Raw genomic sequence first — 18,291 nt, forward strand, 5'->3', positions numbered from 1 at the left:
CAAAACTCCCCACAACACAAATTTAAACTCTCCAACAGAACAAAACAGTATGCAAGCTCTCCAAAGTCTCTCCTGTACGAGCTCCGGTACATGATTGCATGGATTATTTGGGTAGAATTGTCTTGCCAAGGCGGCATGGCCACCTAAGCTCACATAAGAGCTTGTTTGACCATTTTACCATTTGACCATTTGACCACTTCCTACTCATTTGTTGACTAGGTTTGACTAGTCAACAGTTAAGAGGTGATGAGGTGCAAAGGGGAAGGTCTCAAATGCTGGTAGGATGATTTAAAAGGGGTTTGGAGTAATTCAAGTAAAGTTTGAATGAGTAAACATACACATGTGGGAGTTTGATCAAATTAAAAATGGTTGACTTGGTCAAATCCATTATGCTTTGACTCATGATAAGTTTAGGAAGGTTTGAACTATATTATAGTATAGTTTTGAGGGTTTGAAGAAATTAGTTTGACCAAATGGGTTGGAAATATCCATTTGGAGCCTTAAGGAATTATTAGGTTGACTTGGTCAACTAGGTTGACCAAGGACCTGAGTTTGGGTATAACAAGTTTGGTTTGACATTTTGAGTTGAATGAAATGATCTCATACAATTTGGAAGTCATTTGGTTTAAAATGACTATTTAGATCCCTAAGGGGTATTTTGGTCAAAATTGGTTGACCTGATTAACCAAGTTTGACCAAGGTCAACGCTTTGGTCCATTGCACTCCTATTGATGATTAAGATGCATTGGAAGAGGTTTTGAAATTTAATTTGAAAAGGTCATGTTTAAATCTATGAAAAATTCCAAAACTACCCTTAAGAGGCATTTTTGTCATTTTTGACCCCTAGTCAATTGGGGGTCAAAGTGAGTCGACCAAAATGCAGTTTAATGCTAAATAAGTTATAATCAAGGGTCTGGATGTGATCAGAGGGTGTGGAAAATGTTCCAAAGTCAAATTCTATTAGCGGACAGATCCTGTGGCATAAACCGTAAATATTTGAAGGTTTTATAGTCTTTGGAAATCAATTCAATTTTTGACTTATTCATCCTTAATCCAGTTTAATGCTTATAAGTAATATGGGAAGTAAAGACCCTAGATCTAATTAAACCCTGACACTATCCTCAAGGGAAATCTAGTTTTGTCGTTTTTTTTTTTGAGCCAACACTCTTGTCTCAACTTTTTTTTCTATCATCCATATTGCTTATTCGAAGTCATGGAATTCATTATTTCAATATTTTTTCCTGTTTTATGTATTTTGTTTTTTCCACCTTTAATCATTGTTACTTTGACCAGATAAAGGAAATATCTTGTCGGAAAGGAATTCTTGGGCATCGTTTAGAGTTCTTCGATTACCCAGATGAGAGTGAGTATATCTTTATTGCATAAATTTTTTTGTTTTTTAGTGTTTTTCTGCTTCTATTGGTGTTGTGTGTTTTATTAATTCCCTGACACGTTGATAAAGTGCCAGGTGTTGCATAATGATGAATTTTGATAGCAATTTTTTGGCTCCATAATTATCTAGAAAGTAGAGTATGGTTGCTAAACATTTGACCTCATCTCATTTACTGTCGAAGTTCTTTCGGGAAACTATTTTGCAATGCTATCCATTTATTTTCATTTTAGTTAAGTTGTCTTGTATTTTATTTTGGTTCTACAGAATTTCAAAATCCTATTTGCCTAAATCAGATTACCCTCCTTGCCAAAACTATCTTAATTATGGTGGGTTGGCTTCATGAATCCCTTTGAAAATTATCTTTTTCTAGAGCCGGAACAATCATCTTTGTTTTATTTAAACCAAAAGATTTTATTATTAGTGAATGCAAAAAAAATTAACAAGAAGCAATTGTGCAAAATTGCTAGAGTTAAAGCAAAAACCATAACACACTAACAAAATCAAGCAGATAATGACAAAGGGCCATTTGTCTGAAGAGAAGAAATCTCAGGTCCTCATTTAATGAATTTTACTTGATATATATATCATAAGAGTAAATGCCCAAAATAGTCCATCGATTATTAGAAATATCCAATATAGTCATAGAATTTCATGAAGACCCAATTTAGTTCTTCGACTATTAAAAAATGTCAAATTTAAAATTAACTCCACCAGTTAAATGTGAGATTATATTATTTTATATTTTTAATTATTTATCATTTTAAAATAAATACAAAAGTTAGCCACGTTTATTATTTTTTTATTTAATTTAATAAGATAAATTACAAAATATATAAAAATAAAAATATAATCTCAGATACACTCTAATACTCAAAATCCCCTCATATCTAATTGTTGGGGTTCACTTTAATTGTTATTGACTTTTGGACTAAATTGAGATATTTTCTAATAGTTAGGGGACTAAATTGGGGCAGTATGAAAATTTGGGACTAAATTGAGAATTTACTAAAACATGTAGAGAATTGTGGTAAAAAAATTTTTGCAAGATGAATAATGAGGAAATTCCTTCGGATTCTATCTTCTCTCAATAGCCATGACCAATGGAATTAATCCAAATCTCTTTCTCCAAAGTGATAGTAATGTTCATGCCGACGGAAGCATTAATATCCTACGATCCCCATTCTTTGACGTGGGATTTGAAGACGACTCTATCGTTGAAGAGTAATTGGAACAAGTTGTGCCGGTTCTTGCGGACGTCATCGACCGCCGAAGTCCAAGCTACGATTGGAGCATCAACAGTCGGTCGCTCCCGCCATCCTCGCCACCGTCAACCTTTCCGTGGTTCAAGGCCGTTGGATTTGCTACCGTCTTCGTGGCATCATTAGGCTTACTAAAGACCGTCTCCCGCCAAGCCCTACTTGAGTGTGAGTGAGCAATGTAACTCATTGTGTAATTTCTAAATATTAGCCGTGGGATTCTATTTTACTCCGCATTTGCTTCATTAAGATGATTTCGAGATCTATTGTTAATAGTGCCTAAACAACTAGTTGTAACTGCTTATCATAACATTTCAATAACGGAAAATTCTTGAGCCTTAACCTACGATACTCTAATCTTACATTAGTAAACTTTGTGATTCTTAACGAATTTCACGTGCAATTCTTGAATGTATCACATCAATTTCTCTACATGTTTTAGAACAAACCCGAAATTATGATCATCCCTAGCAAAGATTGTGGGTAACACTCAATTGATACTACCCATTCTTCTAGGGTAATTGTTCATAATTCAACTAATTCTAATATGATTTATACACAATGTTCAAGCAACTTTAGATATTGTTTAAGATTCAGAACCCTCTCAGGACGTTTTTCCATAAGTGGAGCTCGATACCGCTTCTTCCCACAAGTCCATTAATCCAAACCTCTCAGAGGTAATTGTTTCTAATTATTTTTTGTTGTTGGGATATTGGTGATAAACTCTCACTATATTACCTCCGATGTTAGTATTTTTAGCACAAAAGCTCTGGTGGACGAGAGGTTTCAAATTTCTTGCTAAGAGAGTAAGAAGTAAAAGAATATATATATATATATATACTCTGAGACTAAATTGGTCATAACCGAATTGTTTGGGGATTATTTTACGTTTTTCATATATATATATATATATATATATATATGAAAAACGTAAAATAATCCCCAAACAATTCGGTTATGACCAATTTAGTCTCAGAGTATATATATATATATATATTCTTTTACTTCTTACTCTCTTAGCAAGAAATTTGAAACCTCTCGTCCACCAGAGCTTTTGTGCTAAAAATACTAACATCGGAGGTAATATAGTGAGAGTTTATCACCAATATCCCAACAACAAAAAATAATTAGAAACAATTACCTCTGAGAGGTTTGGATTAATGGACTTGTGGGAAGAAGCGGTATCGAGCTCCACTTATGGAAAAACGTCCTGAGAGGGTTTTGAATCTTAAAAAATATCTAAAGTTGCTTGAACATTGTGTATAAATCATATTAGAATTAGTTGAATTATGAACAATTACCCTAGAAGAATGGGTAGTATCAATTGAGTGTTACCCACAATCTTTGCTAGGGATGATCATAATTTCGGGTTTGTTCTAAAACATGTAGAGAAATTGATGTGATACATTCAAGAATTGCACGTGAAATTCGTTAAGAATCACAAAGTTTACTAATGTAAGATTAGAGTATCGTAGGTTAAGGCTCAAGAATTTTCCGTTATTGAAATGTTATGATAAGCAGTTACAACTAGTTGTTTAGGCACTATTAACAATAGATCTCGAAATCATCTTAATGAAGCAAATGCGGAGTAAAATAGAATCCCACGGCTAATATTTAGAAATTACACAATGAGTTACATTGCTCACTCACACTCAAGTAGGGCTTGGCGGGAGACGGTCTTTAGTAAGCCTAATGATGCCACGAAGACGGTAGCAAATCCAACGGCCTTGAACCACGGAAAGGTTGACGGTGGCGAGGATGGCGGGAGCGACCGACTGTTGATGCTCCAATCGTAGCTTGGACTTCGGCGGTCGATGACGTCCGCAAGAACCGGCACAACTTGTTCCAATTACTCTTCAACGATAGAGTCGTCTTCAAATCCCACGTCAAAGAATGGGGATCGTAGGATATTAATGCTTCCGTCGGCATTAAACACTAAGTCCCACTCAAACTCCGGGTCTGCCATACATGCTTGTCGTTGGAGAATCCTTCAAGGAGAAGAGTATTAAATGGCGGTGAGGGAGAGTCCTTGCCTTGGAAGGAGGAGGAGGAGGAGGAGAGAGGAGCCGGCGGGATTTCCAAGGGGAAGGGAGAGTTCGGCCATCGTGGGGAGAGGGGCGGGTGTTTTGTGTGAAGGGATTTAGGTTGGGTGAATGTAGCAAGAGATTTACTAAAATCTGAAATTAATCTCAGGTTTTAGTAAATTTGGAGGGATTATTTGAAAAGAATTTCAAATTTCAAATGTAATTAAGGGGGATTAATGAGCAATTAATGGGGCTCATCAAGGAGGGTGGCCGGCCTCTCTTAGAGGGAAGGAGGTTTAAAATTATTAAAACTGAAAGTTAATTTCAGTTTTAAGTAATTTAGGAGGGAAAAATATTTGAAATCAAATTATGATTTCAAAACGGTCAAGGCATTAAACAAGCAATTAATGGGGAATTTTTCCATGGGGTGTCGGCGGCATGCATAGAGGGAGAGAGGGGATTTCAAGGGAAAAGGGCTTCCAATTTAGGATGATGACGTGGCAATAAGTTTCATAACTCCAATCTAAATCAAATTGAAATTGAATTCCATCATGAAAACTTTCCTAAATTGGAGTTCCAAATTAGGAAAGAATTTGAAATTTGAAATTTTCAAATTTGAAAATTATGTAGGGAAGGGGTTGGGTGGGTAAGGGGAAGTTGCCGGGAAGGTGGCTGGCCGGGGTTGTGGTGGTGGTCGGCGGAAAACACGAACGAGAAGATAGAAGGGTTTTACCACGAGCTGCGGACTCTTCCAACGACTGGTGGGCCTTGCGAATTGCTCCCCTTGAGCTCTCTCCCTTCTCAAGCTCTCATGCAAGAAGAAGAAGTAGAAACAAAACAATTTTCATTCAAATATTCATTACCCTATTACAAAGCATGAGACCACTATATATAGGTATTTTAACATAAAGAAATGAAAAGTACTCAAATGCCCTTTGGGCTACAATAAGACAACACTCCTCATAGGGGTAAACTAGGAAATGGAAATGCAAACTAAATAAAACATGAAATACATCAAAAGTAAAGGCTCTGAATCGTAGCCGTCGATCTGCGCTGTCTTCGGCGATACACATGCTTGAACCTCTTATCGATGTCCACATCATTCTCCCCATGTGGGAGAAAGCTCGACCCCGTCGAGTAAAAATCTCTGTAGCTCTCGTATATCTCTAGGAGATCTGGATCCAAACTCTGCAGCTCCTCTCAATCTATCCATGTGTCCTCTGTCGCCGGCTTCCCTTTACAGTGCACCAAGTACTTTTGGCGACCACCTTCCTTCGTGGAAATGATTTCTTTATCAAGTATAGCTTCGACCATCTCCGCAATGGGTAAATGGGGTAATTTGGGGAGTGGAGGTAGGCTGGGGATCTCACTGGGTGTGTTCTCACAAGGCTTATTATGAAGTGGATTATCAGGGTTAAACTCGGGTCCCTCGAAAGCTACTAAATCTTCAACATTAAACGTAGGATTCATATTAAAGCCTTCAGGAAGGTCTAACACATAAGCATTATTGTTTACTTTCAAGATTATCTTAAAGGGGCCCGCACTTCTAGCATGTAACTTTTTAACGGTTTCTTGGGGGAACCGCTCCAGATGAATCCGTACCATAACAAAATCTCCAATTTCAAATTATTTAAATCTCTTCTTACGATCAGCATCAATCTTATAGTGAGTATTACTTTGTTGAATTCTTTTATTTATTTCTTTGTGCAATTCTTGAAGATGAGATGCGAATGCACATGCAGACTTTGAAATTCTAACCTTAGGACTCATGGGAATTAAATTAATGGGCTATTTAGGTAGGTAACCGTACACGACTTTAGCAGGACTTAGACCCGTAGATCGGTTTATAGAGTTGTTGTAAGCAAATTCAGCTATAGGTAGTTTAGAGTCTCAGTCCCTAATATTTTCTTCTACCAAGGTCCTTAAAAGATTTCCTAGGCTCCTATTCACTACTTCGGTTTGGCCATCCGTTTGGGAGTGAAAAGCAGTGGAGAATTGTAATTTGGTTCCCATTTTATGCCATAGCGTCTTCCAAAAGTAACTAGTAAATTTCACATCTCTATCTGACACGATGGTCTTGGGTAGGCCGTGAAGTCTCACAATTTCATCAAAATACAGCTTAGCTATTCTAGTGGCGTCAAAAGTTTTGGAGCACGGGAGAAAATGGGCCATCTTAGAAAATCTATCTACAACTACACATACCGAGTCATGCTTCCTAATGGTCTTGGGTAACCCTAAGACAAAGTTCATGCTAACGTCTTGCCAAGGTTGGTTAGGCACGGGGAGAGGTGTGTAAAGGCCGGTGTTTTGCTTTTGCTGTTTGGCCAATTAACAGGTGTGACACCGCCTTATTAATCTGCTAACGTCCCTCTTAAGACTCGGCCAGTAAAATCGATTTTTGACAGCTGCAATGGTCTTGGCTTGCCCAAAGTGACCCGCTAAACCTCCAGCATGTAATTCTCAAACAAGAAATTCTTGAAGTGACGTATTGGGAATACAAAGTTTTTGGGACTTAAACAAGTATCCATCTTCCAACATGAAATCCCCTACGATATGTTCATCTCCAGTTGCTAACTTAGAGTAGGTTTCTCCAAAATCGGGGCAGCCTGAATAGTCTTCCTTAAGTTGCTCGAAACCTATCACTTCCGTTCTCATCTCACGAGCAACCATTATCCTACGACTTAGTGCATCGGCAATGGAAATGCAAACTAAATAAAACATGAAATACATCAAAAGTAAAGGCTATGAATCGTAGCCGTCGATCTGCGCTGTCTTCGGCGATACACATGCTTGAATTGACCTTTGATCGATGTCCACATCAGAAATTGTGGTAAAAAAAATTTTGCAAGATGAATAATGAGGAAATTCCTTCGGATTCTATCTTCTCTCAATAGCCATGACCAATGGAATTAATCCAAATCTCTTTCTCCAAAGTGATAGTAATGTTCATTTTAACCAGGACCTTAGCCTGTGATGGCCTAGATAACTAACTTAATAGTAACAGCATCCATTTGAATCGGTTTATCTAAAATTGAGCCAAGAGTAAATAGATTGGATTGGTTATCATGGATTGTAATATCTACACTATCTTTGGTCCATCATTTTTCATTTTCTCCCTTCTGATACTTAATATCTTAGCTCCTTGGGTTATAGCATATTACTCTATTCTCCATTTGTGCCTACCTAAAATAATCCAATTATTTCATGTTGCATTATACTCAGTGAAAATCTGCAATTAGCAGTTGGTGACATTTATTAAAAACTTGTATACCATCATTTAGGGGTTGTTTGATTGCATGTATTATGAGTGTAAAGTAAATGGAATGTGAGGATTTTTTATTTTTTTATTATTTGGTTTGAAGTAAATAAAATAATAATAATAACAATTGCACAATGGTTTTGAAATACCCTAAAATGTTTATTTTTTTATGAATTTGGAATTTGGTCAGTTTGAGCAAATTCGAAATACCTGGAAAGCTCTGGGTGCGACCTCTGCTACCCATTTCAAGTCTTTGCTAATGAAAAATTTTGGGTAATTTGATATATTTCTTCTGTTAATTAAGAATCCTAATGATTAAGCCAATGCTGAAGTTCAAATTTCAAAATTTTATTATTGCTACTATGGTAGCAGTCTAATTAGAGCTTCTAATGTACTTCCAAATTTTCACTACTTTTTAGCTCAAATAAAAAATATTTGTAGTTTTTTATCTGATTAGTTTGAGGACTTCTCAGTGAAAAAACTAACGAGCTTTAATAGTTGATGAAATTTGAAGTATATGAAGTGATTGTAAGCAATTAAAAGAGTAAGCCATTGTAAATCAATATTTGATGTGGTTTTACACCAACTTCCAACTTTCAGATCCAAAACAAACCTCCCTAGGCAAATTTAGGACTTTTCTTTTGATAATGCAGACAAAGAAGCCTTGTGAAATCCCTACTCTCCCACCTCAAAATTGATTGAAATATAGAATTTCAACAGAATAACATCTAAGAAATTTTCAAAAAATGCTTCAAAAGATATGAATACATTTTCTCCAATGTTGAAATTTGAGAAATCAATATGATATTTGAAATATATTGTATTTGAATTTTGAGTGTAAAGACATTTATTCCTGTTATTTTTATTTTTCAAACTATGATGTAAGCAATGTAAACATAGCTGCAAATCAAATGGAAATTATAAATATACCTCAGAAATCATTAAACTTGAAACACAAAAGTAATGCAATTATATTAAATATGTTTCATATGTTTATGCCTAATAAACAAATAATTCTTTAGTTAGAAGGCTATCCCTCATTACATATCTTCGAATATTGCTTCTCCTCATCCTCACACCACTAAATCCTTCATCAATGTTGTTGGGAGGTTTAGGACCTCAGGAATTCAATGCCCTTCTTCCCATCCATTTGTCTTTATTTTTCAACAAGATTTAGTTTCTCAACATAAGAAGCCATCAACATTTCAAAGTAAGCCAACACTTATTTTCACTAAAGAGTTAATCTCTGAGTTTGCCTGTCAATCAATTTTTCTATTGTGGGCAAATTTTTTGGTCTGTCATAAGGAGGTTTTTCACAAATTCATAACAAATTTACACTTGGTTTGTGACTTCTCCATTGGGATCATTGAACCTTTTTTTACATCTTTGTAAGATTCTCTTTAGAATTATATTACACCAGATTTTTCTATCGGCGATCCTACTATGTTAATGGATATCCTAGGCAAATGTTAAAATGATCTCCACATTTTTACTTTTCTTAGAAATCATCTATCACTCATATTTGTGTTGCACTTTCTCGACTTCATTTACATTATTTCAATCATTCTACGTTATACTCCTTGGGATATATTTTTGATAAACCCTTACAATTGAATGTTGTTATCGCTCATCTTTTTAGGCCATGTGGCTATAGTTCTATTGATTTTGATTGTACTACTCTTGAAATACTACTCTTGAAAATGAGGTGTGAATTGTCTCATTGTCTTATAATTATTGGTAGAAGGTACAATTTGAAGACATACCCTTCTGTAATTCCTCATGCAAGATCTTTGGGCACAATTACTATGAATGTTTTAAGATTCATACAAAATTGATAAAATCAAACTCCTAGGCGTAAGAGACATATAAATGATCAAATCCGACCTTATGTCACTTTGGTTCCTCTTTAATCATATTAGGTTTCTTCTTAGAATTTGAATCCAATTTTTAACTTTTCAGTGGAATTAGAGCTAAGTACCCATCCTTGCCAACCCCATAGTTATTGTTACCACATCAACTACAAACAATATCAATGATCTTGATTCTCCAATTCTAATAGCCCCTCATCTCCATCTCCATTTGATTTAAAAAATCATTCATAATCATGATTCGCAATTGCATTATGATTCAGTTGGGGATATTCAAAGTCTTAACACCCTGGTGGATTGGAGATTTCAAATCATGTTTACTAGATGGGGTATAAATGAAAAAAAAAAAAAATATCGTTACTCCTTTGTATTCATCAGGATTCAAACTAGGCATTTCAAATTAGTGTTTTGCAGTTTTTTTATTTTTTTGAAGTATTTGCATCCTTTGCCATCATGTTATCTCCATTTTATATTATGTAATTTTCTGTTTTCTCTTACAATTTTTTGTAAGTATCCTTTGTGTGCTCATATGTTTGTTTTTTATTTTAAAATTATGCTTTAAGGAAAAAAAGAACTCTAATTATAGCATGGCTTTTATACTCATAAAACCATGAAACCTTAAAATTGATAACTACAAGTTCAGAACTCTTTAAATTGGAACGCATGTGTAATTAGTCTTAAAAGAACATGTTCAAGTAGGTTTTCGTTAAAAGTAATGCTTTCTACTTAAATTGAAATATTGGTCGATGCATGTTGATTCATTCATATGCAATTCACAAAGTCATTTTCTTGATAGATACGGAAATGCAATCAAATCATGACAATAACCAAACACAATTAAAGAGAAGTCGTTTCCAAAATCCTGGAAGCCACATCTATCATTCTAGCACTTCATACAATGTTCGTAGAAAAGTAAAAAAAAAAAACACAAATAAAGTTTGAACTAGGGACTTGATTGTTTGAGCTTTCTTGCTCATCTTTATGGATCTCTTTACAATTTTGAATTGATTATCCATATGAGCTTGTCTGATACTTAAAGCTTGATTACCACCTGATCTACATTCATATGGTTAGCCTCGTGAAATGTAAACCAATAAATGCACTTAGGCAAACCATTAGATGGCACCAAAGAAGGTTTTTATTATCAAATAACTAGTTTGCTATTTTGGTTCATGGAGCGTATTACATCAACTTGAACATTCTTTTATTCTTTAATATTTTAGGATAGAAATTAGTAAGCGAATACCTAATTTAAAAGAATGCTTAGGAGTCATTAGTTTTTGGGTCATTAAACTTTTATGTTAGTATGTATGTTGGTTTAAAAAAGTGAAATCAGAAATCAAGGCATTTTGCCTTTGCAAGATGAGGTGTAAAAGCCTTGAGGTAGATCATGACATAAGCCTCAAACCAAAAAAAGAAAAATTCTTAAAATAAAACTTAAATTCTAAAAGAAATTAAAGAAAGCCAATTAAAATAAAAGGAAAAGAGAAATCAGTAAAAATAAAAAAAGTTAAAAAGTAAATGAAAAAACATTAAAATAAGGCTAAACGTGGGAATAAGAAAATGAAAATAAAAGCAGCCAGAAAAGTAAAAAACATAAATGAATAAAAAGATATACATTTAAAAAAAATTCATATTATGAACATAAAAAAGTTAGAAAATAATATTTGTACAAAATAATTTAAAAATAGTTAAAAAGAAAATAAAAATATTTAAAAGAAAGCTTAAAGATAAAATTAAAATTTACAAATAATATCTCTTGAAAAAAGAAATTGTTACAAGAAAATAAGGAAAATACGCTAAAGAAATTATTATTTTTTTCCAGAGGAAAAGAAAAGAAATCTTAATCAATCGTGATTAGGCGTCTACAAAACCCTTACATTCCTCCCGATTGCATGTTGTAGACTACTCGTAGGTGCAGTTCTTCCTATTTGCAACCCTCTCTATCACTGCACTATTCTTTCCGCTTGTGGACTCTCAATTGACTCTCGCAATTTTAATTTAAAAATCTTAAATAGGATATAAGTTGTCTTTGGTATATTATAGAACAATTTTTTTTTAACTTCTATTAATGCATTAATTTGAGGTGTCACCTAAAATGCCTTGAGGCATAACCTCAAACAAAAGAAGTACATGCCTCACTTGGACCACAAAGGTGCAAGTTTCTAGGTAGTTTTTGCGCACTACGTGATGAAGCATGTACTTTGAATACCTTTTTAAACTGTGTACACGCTGGTGTAATGGTTGGATCGCTTGCCTTGACATAGAATTCATAGGCTTTAATTATTGAAATATTCTCACTTGAATCCAACGTTTGGCTTTTTGCACGCACCTCTTCATAAACCCAAAAATGGTCAAAGACGCACTTTTCAGGGAATTTTATCATCAAAATTTGGTAATCCTGAGAAATGATTTTGGTAATTTCTTTGAGACCAAGCCTTGGTTTGGCAATAAGGATTTATAATATGAATTGAATTCTAAAATTGATCTTTTTATTTTGTTTCTGGTTAATTCACTTTTTCTTCTACTTCTACTCTCTTTCTCTGTCCTTTTCTATCATATGATACAAGTTTTAAATGTGATTGATAAATTTGGACTTCAATGCATGTTTGAAAATTTATATATTTGGCATGCATTTTGGAAACTTTCCTTTATTAGATCTTGTTCGTTTATTCATTATCTTAATATTTTATTTTATATGAACATGGTCAAGATGGTTAATCTCATTGATTTGATTGATTATATATTTCTGCATGCAGGAGTAAGATGGTCAAAACTGTATCAAAAGCCCCCCTATGCAAACCAAGGAGTAGGTCTACATGATAAATTTGAGCCAATGGTACGCCCTCGCTATCCACCTTTTTGTCATAAGAGTGAACTACCAGATGTTCTTCCAGAATCTGATGTGATAGTCATTGTTAATGACTCTTGGAAAGTTGGGGATTTAGTTGATTGGTGGTGTGATGGTTGTTTTTGGTCAGGCAGAATAACACAAATTTTAGGGAGCGATAAGGTTCAGGTATTATTTTGACAACTTCATCTTTTTTGTTTTTCTGTTATGTCCATAATGTTTTTAATGATTTAAAGATTCTCTTAGAATGCTTATCAATTGTACTTTACCTGTCCTAGTATGTTACTTGTGGGGCAGAAAGACTAGCAAGTAAGCACTTTTTTTTGTTTCGCTGTTTTTTTTTTTTTTTTAAACTAATTTTGGTGAGGTATATTCTTTTGTAATTTCTTGTTTCGAAGATGCTGGATAGCTATTTTCCATTTTTTTTCTGCATACACGTCTAAGAAAATTTGCAGTGGAGTACTTAGTGTCTTAATTTGTTTAATTTGTAAGGTGGTTTGCAATAAGCTTCTAAGAGTTATGGTTATGTTTCATGTGTCTTAATTCATTTTATGATTCAAATTTGTTACCCCTAAGTCCTTTTTTTTAGTAGTCTCGCATGTTGTTTTTCACTGAATTTTTATTTTTTATATTGCCGTTATTTATAAAAACTTGTGGGTAATTCTAATATATTTAAATGTTGCATGATTTATGGAAGATAATCTCTCTACTTCTTCACATAAAGATGATATCGTTGATGAGAAGGGTTTTCTCTTTTTATTAGAATCTTAAAGTTTATTTTGTTTGCTCTCACATTGGTTAGCGTGGCATCAAGGGGAGAATAAGAGAGATTTATGGTAGATAAGGTGAGGAAATAAAAAATTAGGGGTCACAGGTTTTCGACATGTTAAAAAAACTTTAAGCAACAATTACTTGATGTTGAATAACCTGACTGAATGATGATATTCTTTCTTGAAAAACAATTAGATGAGCATAATTGGAATTGCTATATAAGAGTGACGTGTAAAGACATTGCTATGTTTGATGCATCTTTGTTAGCTTGGCGGATCCTTCTCAGCCATTATCATTACTATGTGAAGCAGAAATGTTCCAACCTTTTCTTCTTTTATTGAGGTGGATTCGGGCCATATATTAATGCACTATTATCCTCAATTCGTCACATTTTCATTTAAAATTTGTGACCTGAACTATAGCTCATTACTTGAGTCGAGAAACCATAAGTGTGCTATTTTGCATGGTTGTTTTAGGGCAGTTCAATTCCCATTAATTGCTACTATTGCATGTACACCAAGCTTGTAGCTAAAGGTGTCAAAATCTGACACGACCTGAAATCCAACCCGAACACAACCCGAAAAATTCCAGGTTCATATCAACCCTTTTATCATATGGGTCGAGCTCGGGTTCGAGTTTTCGACCCGTTTGCAAATCGGGTTGCCCGGAAACCCAAAATCAATCCAATTTGACCCAGGAAATCTGAAGATGTTGATTGTTTCCCACGTCTGTAGCGTCAGTCACTTTGTCCATCGCGTCATTGCGTCAGTCTCGAGACTCTCGATAGTCAACCCAGTCGCGTCCGTCCATCACGAGGCTGTTGGTCCATTCGTCGTCCGGTCACAAGTCCTTGTCTAGTCCATCGGCCATCGTTGTTGCCGGCAGGCCCTACCCATCGTGCCTCATGGCTCATCTGGCGACTCTCACGCGACCCTGCAGGCAGCCGGACAGCGAAGTTATAAGGCTCACATGCTTGGGAAGCTTCTAAGTGAATAACCCCAAACCCAAATCTATATGGTTACTTCCAAGGGAAGCTGTAAGACCCGCTATACGGGTTATTTTTAGTGAAAGTCGTAAGTCCCGACCCAAATCCAAACTACATGCAACTCCTAAACGGGGTTGTAAGGTGATGTAATACAATGAAGATGAAACAAGAATTGCGTATACGAAATTAATAAATTGTGAACTTTGATTGGCTAAGCATAAATGGATGCGTATTCAAGTTAGATCTTCGGAAAAATTAATGGAAGGGCTAAGTGTTGACAAGTTATTACAATAGAGATTAATAGGAAACTTGCAAAATTATATCATCAAATAAATGAGTAGAGCGAATGGCACATAACAAAATCCATAGTTTAAAATTTATATCATTCACCTTGGGATCCCTCACTTACACTCTTGATATGGCTCGGCTTAGCGGAAGAAGATTGCAAACAAGCTTAGGGATGCCACTAGTAGACATGTGATGCCAAGGGGGCTGGTCGCCGGAGAAGGAGCCGTAGTTGGCGGAGCGTGTGGGCTTCCAGTGATCTTCCACTCTCCCGTAGGTCGTTGTTCGTCGATGACGTCCGCTAGATGGAAAAGAATACGATCGAGGTATTCCTCAACGATGTGGTCGAATCCGAATCCAACGTCGAAGAATGGTGATTGGATGATGTCGATCTCCCCTTGAGAGTTGAACATAAATCCGTGATCAAGCTCTAGATCGGCCATACATGATCATGGAAGGGTTTTGGCGTCGTGCATGGTTTAAAATTGCGCAATATGAGGCTCGCCTTGAGGCCCGCCTTTGCGCAATTCCAATAAAAAACACCTCGATGCTTACGCCTCGAGTTTTTTTTATGAGGCTTGCGCCTCAACTTGGTTGAGGCCCACCTCGCCTCACTGGCATGAGGCTTACGCCTCACGCTGTATATATTAAAACTTACATAAATCTTGAAGTAAATGCCCGACATTGGACTCTAAAGGAGAGGGGTTAAGGGTTGCCGGCGATATGGAGAGGAAAGGTGGGATGAGGAGACAAAAACTAAAAAAACCAAGAGCTCACTTGTAGATGAACTATTGGGTATTTCCTTGGCCACTTCTAGGCTTCTTGGCTATCATGAACTCACAAAGAGATCACTAAGAAACAAATCAAACTTCATTAATAAAAACATAAAGACGCAAATTCCCTCGGGGTTAGAATAGCGACTCACTACCCACATGGGTAAACTAGGAAAAGTAGAAAAAGAAAATACATAAAATACAAAACATATCAAAAGTACAGACTCTGGATCGTAGCCGTCGATCTATAACTCCGACGGCGGTACACATGTCGAAATCTCGGACTGATGTCCTCATCATTCTCCCCAGGTGGGAGAAAACTCGACCCTGTCGAGTGAGCATCTCTAGAACTCTCGTACCACTCCAGTAGGTCAGGTTCCAATCTCTTTAGCTCATCCCGGTCGATCCACGTGTTCTCCGTCTCCAGCTTCCCTGCCCATTGAACTATATACCTTTGGCGACTGCCGTCTTTAGTGAAAATAATTTCATCGCTAAGTATTGCCTCAATCTTCTCCATAGTGGGTAAAGTGGGAATGTTTTGGAGTGGAAGTAGGTTGGGGTTCTCACCAAGTAGGTTCACACAAGGCTCAGTATATAATGGATTGGTGGGGTTAAACTCTGGACCCTCCAAGGCTACAAGATCTTCAATGTTAAACATAGGATTAATGTTAAAACCCTCGGGAATGTTTAGCACATAAGCGTTACTATTTATTTTGAATGTTATTTTGAAAGGTCTACACTTCTCACATGTAATTTCTTAACGGCCCCTTGCGGGAACTGCTCCGGACGAATTCGAACAATTACAAAGTCTCCCACTTCAAATTCTTTAAATTGTTTCTTGAGGTCCGCATTACCTTAATAGTTAGCATTTCTTTGTTCAATCTTTTTATTAATTTTCTTATGCAATTATTATAGATGTGATGCAAATGCAGATGCTGACTCAGATGCTCTAGACTTATGACCCATTGGGATTAAATCTATTGGCTGCCTAGGTTGGTATTCGTACATAATTTCTGCTGGACTCAAACCCGTGGTTCGGTTAACGGAATTGTTATAAGCAAACACGGCAATAGGCAACTTAGAATCCCAATCTCTAATGTGTTCACCTACCAAGGTCCTTAGGAGGTTACCCAGGCTCCTGTTTACCATTTCCATCTGGTCATCCGTCGGGGGTGGAAATCGGTTGAGAATTGTAGTTTAGTGCCCATTTTGAACCATAACGTCTTCCAAAAATAGCTAGTGAATTTTACATATCGATCTGACACTTTGGTTTTAGGTAACCCATGAAGTCTGACAATTTCATCAAAATACAATTTGGCGATTCTGGAAGCATCAAACGTTTTCGAGCAAGGGAGGAAGTGTACCATCTTGGAAAACCTATACACAACCACACACACGGAGTCATGTTTTCTAACAGTCTTGGGTAGATCGAGGACGAAATCCATACTCACATCTTGCCATGGACAATTGGGTATAGGGAGTGGTGTATAAAGGCCTATGTTTTGTTTTCTTTGTTTGGCCAACTGACAGGTGTGATACCGTTTCACTAATCTTCTAACATCCCGCTTAAGACTCGACAAATAAAATTCATTTTCAATGTCAGCGATTGTCTTGGTTTGACCGAAGTGCCCAGCTAAACCACCAGCATGTAGTTCCCAAACAAAAAATTCACGGAGTGAGGTATTGGGAATACAGAGTTTCTAGGATTTAAACAAATATTTGTCTTCAACTAGGAAAGCATCAATGATCTGATGTTCTCCAGTTAGCAGAAGTAAGTATGTTTCTTTAAAATCGGGGCAATCCTTATAATCTTCTTTAATGCGCTCAAATCCAATAACTTCAGTCCTCATCTCGCGAGTAACCATCATCCTACGGCTTAAAGCGTCGGCTGCTTTATTTTCGGATCCTGCTTTATGTCTGATGGTGAAGGTATACTCTTATAGGATTTCAACCCGTCGTCCGTGTTAGGCATTAAGCTTCTTCTGAGAGTTAATATATCGTAAGGCTTCATGATCCGAAAAGATAACAAATTCTTGGGGAAGAAGATAATGTCTCCAATACTTAAGGGATTGAATGATCGTGTAAAACTCCTTATCGTAGGTCGAGTACGGTTGCCTGATATTGTTCAGCTTCTCACTACAATAGGCCACAGGGTGTCCCTCTTGCGACAAAACTCCTCCTATACTAATACCAGACGCGTCACAGGTTACTTCAAAGACTTTAGAAAAATCAGGAAGATGTATAACTGGTGCCTCGACCATTCTCTTATTGATCTCATTGAATGCTTTAGTGGCCAATGAAGTCCAATGGAGTTCTCCCTTCTTTAGGCAATTGGTTATGGGTGCCACTATCGTACTAAAATTCCTAATAAACCTTCGATAAAAGGTGGTCAATCCATGAAAGCTCCGAACATCTTTGAAATTTCTCGACTCAGGCCACTCGTTAATCGCTCGAACTTTCTCGGGGTCAGCCGATATTCCTTGAGAGGAAATGATAAATCCGAGAAAAGTGACACGGTCAGTGTGGAACATACACTTCTTTGGATTTGTATACTGTTGTTCTTTCCTCAAAACTTCACATACTTCCTTCAGATGATTTAAGTGATGATCCACCGAACTACTGTAGATTAAAATGTCATCAAAATAGACTACGACGAATTTTCTTAAGAAAGGTCGAAGGACCTGGGTCATGACACGCATGAAAGTGCTAGGGGCATTACTAAGACCAAATTGCATAACCATCCATTCGTACAACCCGTCTTTAGTTTTGAATGTCGTTTTCCATTCATCTCCTGGGCGGATTCTGATCTGATGATAACCGCTCTTA

At 36.3% G+C, this 18,291-nt stretch overlaps 1 protein-coding gene across 4 annotated transcripts in view; it reads left to right on the forward strand.

The window, feature by feature from the left end:
• Positions 1-18,291, forward strand: part of LOC110112796 — an 81,626-nt gene that overhangs the window by 42,009 nt on the left and 21,326 nt on the right. For all 4 annotated transcript variants that reach the window (XM_028697279.1, XM_028697278.1, XM_028697277.1 and 1 more), the window contains exons 2-3: positions 1,294-1,363; positions 12,560-12,819. In XM_028697279.1, the coding sequence (XP_028553112.1) occupies positions 12,637-12,819 (183 nt within the window). In that variant the 5' untranslated portion in view covers positions 1,294-1,363; positions 12,560-12,636. The remainder of the gene's footprint in view (positions 1-1,293; positions 1,364-12,559; positions 12,820-18,291) is intronic.

Source organism: Dendrobium catenatum, unplaced genomic scaffold (genome assembly GCF_001605985.2).
Source record: "Dendrobium catenatum unplaced genomic scaffold, ASM160598v2 fragScaff_scaffold_908, whole genome shotgun sequence".
In the NCBI taxonomy this organism is placed as follows: Eukaryota; Viridiplantae; Streptophyta; class Magnoliopsida; order Asparagales; family Orchidaceae; genus Dendrobium; species Dendrobium catenatum.